Source organism: Medicago truncatula, chromosome 6 (genome assembly GCF_003473485.1).
Source record: "Medicago truncatula cultivar Jemalong A17 chromosome 6, MtrunA17r5.0-ANR, whole genome shotgun sequence".
In the NCBI taxonomy this organism is placed as follows: Eukaryota; Viridiplantae; Streptophyta; class Magnoliopsida; order Fabales; family Fabaceae; genus Medicago; species Medicago truncatula.
Window position 1 is genome coordinate 38,270,081 of NC_053047.1, and position 9,745 is coordinate 38,279,825.

Consider the following 9,745-nt stretch of genomic DNA (forward strand, 5'->3'; position numbering starts at 1 on the left):
AGATGAATACATTAGAATATGAATATTTATGATGGTAGATTTGATTTAAGGGTAAATTTAAAATAGAGGTATTAAATATAATATTTATAGTAGAATTTTGTTTATATTTCCATAGGACTTTTTTGTGTTGCTTATACACAGATCAGAGTGAGTATGTCTTTATGCAATTGCATTAGAATTCAATCATAACTAAAATAGATGAATATATCACACTTTAACTAATTTGTGAGCTAAACCTCAGAATTTGATCCTATGGTAAAAGCTTTGGACTAAGAATGTGCTCTTCAATAAGTTTTTTATTTTTTATTTTTTTAATTTTCCAAATCTCAACAATTTATGTGTTGTATAGTCTATATAGCAGCATCACAAACCTAGTCAAGATAGTTAAAAATTGCCAATATTTGAAATTGGAAATATAAATAATTTTTGTTAATAATAATCAAGACCAGAGGAAATAAAATTAAAGACCAGAGGAAAATTTTTTTTTTTTAAAGAAAAAGACCATAGGAATTAATTACATTATGAGAATAAGTTAAATAAATAATCGTACATTTGACTATTAATTTTATTATTAGAATACTTCTGACTATTTAAAAAACCAACATACACAAAGATAGTCTAATAAACATGAACATTTTAAGGTTTAAAGTTGACTACAATAATTAATTTTCGAGGGTAACTCAGTTGATATAAACATTATATATTATATGCACGAACAAGGTTCGAATCATAAACATATCACTTATTTAAATTAAGAGATGAATTTCTAACTATTATAGAGAGAAGAAAAAAAAACTTGATGACATCTATGATATCTTCATGACATAAGCTTAATTACGCTAAACATCACAATAATTAATTCGTAAACAAAAATCACAAAATAATTAACAATCGGAGTCAAGTTATGTGTGTTCAAATTTGATAAAAAAAAAAAATGTGTGTTCAACTTTGATAAAAAAAAAAAAAAAATGTGTGTTCAAATCAGATGACATAAACTAATGTGTGTGTGTAAACTTATTATATTTCGCAATCTTGGTTGTTTTTGATATATTCTTTGATGTTTAGAAGCTTCTTAAAATTTATACTATTATGCATAAAAAATACTGATATTTTGTAAAAAAAAAAAAAATATATATATATAACGATGACCTTATATGAATGATATTTTGTAGTTTAGGTTAGTTGAGATATAAAGTCTCAACAAGGGACATCCAATATAAATTTGTATAAAAAATATGAGTTATGATACACAGATATCCTTAGATGGTAAAACAAACACCCATATAAAAATCTAACATGTGGTCACATGGACCCCGCACAAGCACATTTTCTCTTTCCTCTCCTCTTCTCTCTTTCTAGTATATAGGGTGTACAAAGGTGTATGAAAATAAAGGGTGTCTATTAACATTTTTCAAAAAATATATAAAAAAGTTAAATTTAATGAGTCCACATTACTATTAGTTAGTTAGAAAATGTTGATATGTGCAGCTTGAATTTTCTTTACACATTTTTTAAAAAGTATTTATAATACAGAATATATATATATTGACGTATAATTATACTATAATCAAGTAATCCGTGCACCCGAGCATGTTGCTGCTGCACGCAAATGGACAGCAGTTGCAAGCTGATACGCATCTGCAGCTAGCCTTGCACAAGCACCATTCGAATTCAGGTACTGTCACGCAGCATGGCTGCGACCGAGCCTTGGGATATACAAATGTAATGTTGATGCGGCTTTCTCAGATCAGTTTCAACGAACAGGTATTGGTGTGTGTCTTCGGGATGATACCGGAACATTTGTGCTTCCTAGGATGTTACAATTTGATCATTATTTTCCCATAGCAGTTGGTGAAGCTTTGAGTTTGTTTCACGCTCTTCAATATATGGATGCAAGATATGCATTTTGATTATATTGTTTTGAGCTTGATTCAAAGGTTATTAGGGATGCTTTCCATTCTCGCCATACCGATATTACTGAATTTGGAAGCATCATCACTGCTTGTAGAGAAATGTTCTCTACTTCTTTTCCTAACTCCTGGGTAGAGTTTATTAGGTGACAAGTGAATTTGGCGGCTCATGCTCTTGCAAGAGAAGTCATTTCCCTAGCTAGTCCCACTACTTATTATGTAATCCTAAATTGTATTGAACACATTATCATTAATGAGATACTATAAGCACTTTTCTCTAAAAAAAAAAGTGATTTCATTATGTGATTAATGAGTTTCAGTTAAATACGAATCGTTTAACAGAATGTATAAATTTTGATGGATAGAATCATCGGTATGATTTTACTTACCTCGTATCCAAACACCGATTTACAGAAGCCCACTTTAAAAATCGAAAAGTTAAAACTGATAAATAGACATACATTATCTGCGATAACTACAAGTACTTATTTTTAGATTTTAAATCATTTTATAAAATTATGAATCATTGTATAATATTTTATTAAATAATATGAAAGTTCATCTAGACACAAATCACAATTTACAAATCACATTTTAGAAATAATTTTTCTTTTAAACAAAAGTATAAAGATATTTTTTTGCTGGTTGTTACACTAGTGTGAACAATTTAAAGTTTGAATTTTGACAAATAATAACTAGGTCACATCTATCGTAGTCGTAGAGTCACATAAGGTTTAATCAAAACATCACAAAATAATTAATATTAGGAGTCAACTTACACATATTTTTGTATCTTGAATTCAAATTAAATGATGAATGGATGAATATATATTTGATATATTGAGACGCCGGTCTATATCTATAATTCTCCACTTTTCAATTTTAATATTGTGAGTTTTATTGTTAGATACTTTAATAAAAAAAAAAAATTCTTACATATATTGTGTAGATTTTCTCTTGGATGAGTTTTGTTGTACCAAATTTTAAATTTATGTGTTTACAAACTTCAAATTCTATTAATTAATGTCTATCCATGAATTAGGTATATAAATTCAAAATGATATCAAGCCAAAGCCTATGTTGTGTCTCAACCGAGAGGGAATGCTAGATAACAAGTGGAAGTGGCAGATAACAGGTTGAAGGATGGTCCCAAATCCTGTGCCCATTTTTTTTCTCTATAAAAACTCATATAATAAAACAATAATGTGAGTGATGAGGATATATGGTAAAATTTATTTGGGATAAGAAATGTGGCAATCTGCACTGAGATGATCAAATATATGGGACCCTTAATGGACCCTCAATGGTTTGGGGTTGTTGAACTCTACCATGTCAATGTCATGCTATAGCTATGACAACATTTGTTTTGGACACACTATGACAACATCATGAATAAGATCGAGTTTAATGGAAGAGGTTAAAATTCTACAACGTAACAAATAAAAATTTGAATCTCGTTTAAAAGAGATATATGTATATTTAGGGTTTCTTTCAAAAAAAATTATATTTAGTGTCAGACCGACAATCGCTCAAATATAATCATATTTAATGAAAGAAATGTACGAGACACAAAAAATAAGGAGAAAAAATCTTTGACAACAAGCATATTCATGTGTACCATAAGCATATTCCGGATGCCGTATGAAAGTCAGGGAATACTCAGTACAATGCACAATCTTCTCTTTTCATTGAATGAATTAAGGTAACAAATTTTAAATACAAGTAACTTACTTAATTCATCAATTCCTGGAATTTCCTCCATATGTTAAATACAAGTAACCTTTTTAACGAACACAAATTTTTTACCACATGAATTAATTTATTATTGGTGTAACTAACTTAATTTATCGAAAGTGCCTGAAATCACCGCAAAAAGTCACTTTAACGCAGAAACTCCAATTCTTAGCTTCTTAAAATCATGACAAATTTACATTAAATAGTGTGCAGATGTGTTTTTGCTTTATCAAACGTCACTCCAAACAGACACTAAGTTTTGCTTACTTTTTGTATTTACGGGACCTTTCATAATGATTAATGTAATTGCATAATTTTTTCAAGAAGAAGAAGTTGTTTAAATCAAATAAGGTAAGTAGTATTAACCAAATTTTATTTTTCTTGCTAAAATTATTATTCTTAATCTATATACTTATGGGCCGACCTCAAAAAATAAAAGACAATAATGCAAGTTACTTGAGACAACTCACCATATATACTGTCAACTTCTGTGAAGTGTGAACCTAACTATGCTAAAAAAAACAAGGAAGAAAATGAAGACAATATATGCCAAAACTGGTTGAAACTTTTATCAGTGTATATAGTATATTGAGAAACTTATCCTTATCAAATTAAGAAGACCATTGATTATAAACTTCTTTTTCATAGAAAATTTTATTATAAGTTAGTACATATAAAGTCTGAGTTGATTGAGAAATACAATTTGTCTTGTGGACAAACATGTCACCTTAATTGCTTCTAGGGACCACAACTTTATTTAAGGATAGTAGGATAAGACAACTAATTAAGAACGTTCATCAATATTCAACACCGTGGATTTTAAAATTAATCTTATAGTAATACTCTAGTTCATTGTAAAATTAAAAATGTATAATACATATTTTTTTCCTTTGAAAAGGAAAATATATAATACACCTAATATTAAACTTTTAAGTATCTTAAATTGTAATTGAAACTTTGGGATAAAAGAAAGAGTAAATAGGCAATTATCCTCCAAAATTACATAATGTTAGTCAATTTACCTTCTCCGTCAATTTCTTCCATTAGTCAACATAACGTGGCATTTGATCGTCTATGTGGCATTGTCACGTGTCTGACGTGTCATGCCACGTCACATGGGGGAAAATTGACCAACGCTGTGCAATTTTGAGGGGTAATTGGAGTATTGTTAATGTTAGGGGATAATTGACGAAACTTACAATTTTGAGGGAGGAGGGACAATTGCCTATTTACTCATAAAAGAAACTTCATTTAGAGGTTTGATCATCACCTTAAGGATAAAAACTAACAATGACCGTTTCAAAAAATATACATGAAATTTACTTCAAGCTTCAAAATAATTTATACTAACAACTGCATGTTAAACATCCTGATTAGAAGTTGGAATCTTGCTCCTTTTACTAACAAACTCTCCACACCTGAAAATAACCTTCAATGCCCTCAACGGCAGTTTAGAGGATCTTTTTAACTGTCATTGGGGATATTCAAGTTGAAGATTTTTTTCAGATGCGGGAGAGCAATTTTGTTGGTAAGATCAAGATGAACAATTTTCTAAAAGTTGCAGTTCAGAGGCAAGTGATGACTTGGGTCCAAGCACATCTGATCCACAAGAGTTACCCAGCCCAAGGCCCACCCACGCTATCACCAACACTTGGTGGAAGTATTATTATATTTCATTTTATTTTTTGAAATAGCATTATATTTTCTCAGAATTCTCATGTGTAAAAATGAGATAAGTCTTGCAACATATGCAATTTTATTTTTACTATTGAATCAATAAGTCTTACCATTGACTCAAATGAAATATGATGAGACTTTTTCGGAATAGTTTATTGAATAAAAGTAAAAACAATTTATAGACATTGCATAAACTTTTCACAAGGGAAAATCATGTTACCAACTCCAACATCTTGTTGATAAAAGTAGAATTCTAGTAATGCCAAATATTTTGTTTCTTTATTTAAGATGATAACAATATGAATTGTTATAGAACCATGAAATAATTGAAAGCATACATAAATAATTAGTATTTATATTGATAGTATATATAGATGTTGAAATCAGTATACATGAGCATATAGTATTCCAATTCTGTAACAAAAAAATATAGTATTCCAACTCTGATGTTATTTCTTCTCAAAATAATCATCTGGCAAACGCGACACAATGTGAACTTTGGTAGCATTATAACAATTATTTGAACCCCATTTAAGTGCTTTTTGAGAGCTTCCACTTTTTATGCTTTCAAGAGTATTGAAAACCTCACTCATGGAAGGTCTCATGTCTCTTTGAGGTTGTAAACAGGCAAATGCTAACTCTGCCACTGCACCTACCGTTTGACTTACCCAATTGTCTGATTGAAATCCAAGAGTCGGGTCGACAAGCTTTTCGAGTTGTCCCTTAAGGATTTTATCCATAGCGAAATCAGAAAGAAAAGAAAGTTTTTCATCCTCACTAAATGCTGGCAAAGAGGATATCAACTCAACCAATATCACTCCGAAGCTGTAAACATCGCTTTTATCCGAAAGATGACAATGTTCGTAATACTCTGGATCAATATAACCAGGAGTTCCAGCAGGATCGGTCGTAACATGAGTGGCGCCGTTTGGCACAAGGCGCGACAATCCAAAGTCTGCTACCTTGGCATTCAAACTCTTGTCAAGTAGAATATTACTAGTTTTCACATCACGGTGGATAACATTGGAAGCATGAAGATAAGCCAATGCACTTGCAGTTTGTAATGCGACGTTTAATCGAGCAGGCCACGGGAACGTGTGTTTATGAAGACGACAAGACACAGTTCCATTCGGAACGTATTCTTGCACGAGAAGTAGCTCACGTGTCTGAGGAGAGGTGCAACCATAAAGTTGGACAAGATTTGCGTGCCTCATGCGAGTTAACATTGAAACTTCATTGATGAACTTTCTTAATGTTTCCTCCTCAAGCTTGTTATCATGTAACCTTAACATCTTGAACTTGTCTTTATGTAAGCGCTTTATTGCAACAAGACGCCCATCTTTAAGTGTTCCTATATGATATTAACAAAATTGATTAAGTATATATCACTCACTATCCAATTCTCTGTATCGTATATTCAATACAGGAAGAAATTTTTTGTCACATATTCTATCATAGTTACCAAAAAAGAATTCTTATTGAATACTGACTGATACATGCCAAAAAGAATTTGAGGGGAGTCTTCTCAGTTACTGATTGAAAGGATAGATTACATATTCAAGATAAAAAATGAACGATTTTAAAGGAGATGCATTGTCGGTATCAAACAGTTTTACACCGACATCCAATGAGAACTCATGATATTTTCATGAAAGCCCATGCAATTTAAAAATAACTGCAAAAGTCTAGAGACTAATTGGACGTCATTGTAAAAACTAGTTTACACTAACGCTGCATGTCCTTTTGTCTCAAAACGAAATCTAAAATTCAACATGAATGAACATAATATTGAAGTTTCCATGGTACTAAGGTATGTTTAGAAGGGTTTATTTAAACTTATCTTGTGAAATAGTCATAAGAACTTGTGTAACAATATGAATCAGCTCAAAATTATAGATTATGATATACTCATTGAAATTTTCAGTTTTTCTTATATAAACAACTTAGACAAATCTTATTTTGATCCTCTCTTCAACTATAAAAAGCAGTTTCTACATAAGTTCGTATACACTATATACATAAGCTGATATATCACTACATAAAACAGAATCTAACTACAAACTTGAAAGTGAAATAAAGTGGATGTTTTTACCAGAGTAAACTGTTCCATAGCCTCCCTTCCCAAGTATTCTACTATTGTCAAAGTTACTGGTAGCTTCTTCAAGTTCAGAATACTTGAATATCTCACTCTCAGTAATGTTGCATTGATTGTTCTGGACCTCAGAATCAATCATCAATGCTTCAGCACCGTGACTACTTGGTAACTCAGAAATCACATTCACCGGAACTGACTCATCACATTTGCTTGTAACCTTAGAATCTACAGACACCATTTGATCATTGTTGATTGCCTTCTCAGAACTCACAGCCCCGAAATTGCTACATTTCTCCTCAAAACCCCTTGTTAATGAAGGGTTGTTTTTCTTTCCATTTCCATCAGGGGAAAAACAGTGACACAAAAAAGAGAAAATCGGCATCACTAAGTGTTGTCAATCGCAGATCACAGAAAATAGCGATTTATTCAAATTACGCTATGCTACAATGCTATAGCTGCTATTTAAAAATACTCTGTACTAAATCGTGTAGCGTAGAATAATAACAGCGGTTAAAATTTCCGCCACACTATAGTGCTATAACACTGCTATTTGACAACACTGACGGAGAGTCAGACACGGCTTATATCTATGTTAAGTACCACAACTTTTGAAAAAGTGGTCGTAAGATTTAAGCAGCTTAATTTACATATTTAGAAATCTTAGAAAATTCCCTTAAACAAACCCAGATTCATAGAAAATTCACACTCACCAATAACCATTCCACAAAACAAAAAATCAAATTGATCTAAGTATTGACATTGATAGAAACAGTATTAAAATTTGACAGCTAAATAACCTCAAAGTGATCTAAAAAGGTAAAATTTAAAGATTCTTCATAATTGTGTGGTTTTGAATAAAAATGGAAACTTTTTAGGATCAAAAGAAATGGGTGCTAATTTTTTGTGAGGATTAACCAAAATAAACAAAAGGGTAACAATTAAACCAAGCATTCTTCCAAAATATTGAAGATCTGTTATAGCTACTAGCAAGGAACGTTCTCTATAGTGAAAGAAGCGCGTAAAGCAGAAAATTTTAAACAATTGTGACAAATTATCACCTGATGGAAAGGAAGGAATGGAGGATGAAGAAGTGTTTGTGGCAAAAGATGGAAGGTCGCAGGAAGAAGCAAAAGTCGACAAATAGAAGAAAATTAGAGTGTAAAGTAAATCATCAAATTTGGGTGTCCTTAGTTGCTATCCCGACTATATTAATATTTTAAATTAATCACCTTCGTTAATTAGATTCTTCGTTATATGATGAAGAGTAATTTAATTGAGAAATTTTTGACAAATATAAAAACTAATATGAAATATTAATAAATCAATAACTAATTTTAAAATGACTTATAAAATAAGGATCAATTCGATGATTAACTCAACAAAATTATGATTTTCTTAACACAAAAATTTAATCATAAACAATTTTACCACTCCATTCATTGTAAAAATGTAAGTTCTTTTTTTCAGAAGATCTAAATCATTAAATTAAGAATAAAATATTCACATTAACTTACCATTATTCATTTATTCATTTGTATTGAGATTATTATAAACAAGTGAATGATTTTTTCTTGAATAATGATTCAAAGTTAAGTGTTATCGTAAAATGTTTATTTATGTTAGAATAGATTAAAATGTAATATATATTTAGGGGGGTGTATTCAATTGAGATTTCAAAGGATTTTAAAAGACTTTTTTGTTTTAAAAAAGTCTTTAGGTATTCAATCAAGACTTTTAAGGAATCTAAAATATTCTTGTGATATTCAATTAGGATTTTCAAGATTTTTTAATGAGTCCAATAAAATCTAGTGGTATTCAATTCAGATTTTGTACAGCTTAAAAATTGTCTATTGGTATTCAAAATTCTAAGGATTTTAATGGATTGTTATGAGTAATGGATTTTGTGAGACTTTTTAGTGTAAAATGCATCTACTAACAATCTCACATCTAGCCTTGAGACTTTTTTGTCTCCCACACATAGTCTTGAGATTTTTTTAGTTGCTTCTCGTTATTTTCTTTTTTACGGTAGTTGCTTCTCGAGTCTCGACGTTGCTGTTCACGTTCCAGTCCCAAAAAAAAAATCTTCCAGCACACGTTACATAGTTATCACATTTCACTTTAAAGTTTTACAGATTTTACTGTTCTTTAGCAGTTTTGTGCAAGTCATTTTTTTACTAATATCATTTTTATGAAGTTATAAAGTTTTGTGCAAGCAGTAAAATATGAACAATATCATTAAAATATAAAATATAAAAATGCCTTGCACAAGTCATTTTTTTACTAATATCATTTCTTTAGCAGTTTTGTTCAAGCAGTAAAAATGCCTTAC

The 9,745-nt window shown here is 30.4% G+C and overlaps 1 protein-coding gene across 2 annotated transcripts; it reads right to left on the reverse strand.

Annotated features, from left to right (window-relative positions):
- Positions 1–5,631: 5,631 nt before the first annotated feature.
- On the reverse strand, positions 5,632–8,606 carry LOC25496793 (LEAF RUST 10 DISEASE-RESISTANCE LOCUS RECEPTOR-LIKE PROTEIN KINASE-like 1.2). Of its 2 annotated transcripts, XM_039826688.1 has the most exons (3): positions 8,475–8,606; positions 7,414–7,744; positions 5,632–6,672 (listed from the first exon to the last, which is right to left on the reverse strand). In XM_039826688.1, the coding sequence occupies exons 2-3, from the start codon at positions 7,652–7,654 to the stop codon at positions 5,771–5,773; spliced, it is 1,143 nt and encodes a 380-aa protein (XP_039682622.1). In that variant the 5' UTR covers positions 7,655–7,744; positions 8,475–8,606; the 3' UTR covers positions 5,632–5,770. The 2 variants fall into 2 exon arrangements, with proteins under 2 accessions (XP_039682622.1, XP_013452950.1); XM_013597496.3 differs by having other exon boundaries at positions 7,414–8,589.
- Positions 8,607–9,745: the final 1,139 nt, after the last annotated feature.

What these genes read in the sequence shown, in the direction of transcription:
- LOC25496793 (XM_013597496.3), bottom strand. Translation starts at nt 7,798, where the DNA reads ATGCCGATTTTCTCTTTTTTGTGTCACTGTTTTTCCCCTGATGGAAAT. An exon ending in CTATGGAACAGTTTACTCTG is followed by an intron (nt 6,673 to 7,413) that starts GTAAAAACATCC and finishes AATATCATATAG; the next exon opens with GAACACTTAAAGATGGGCGT.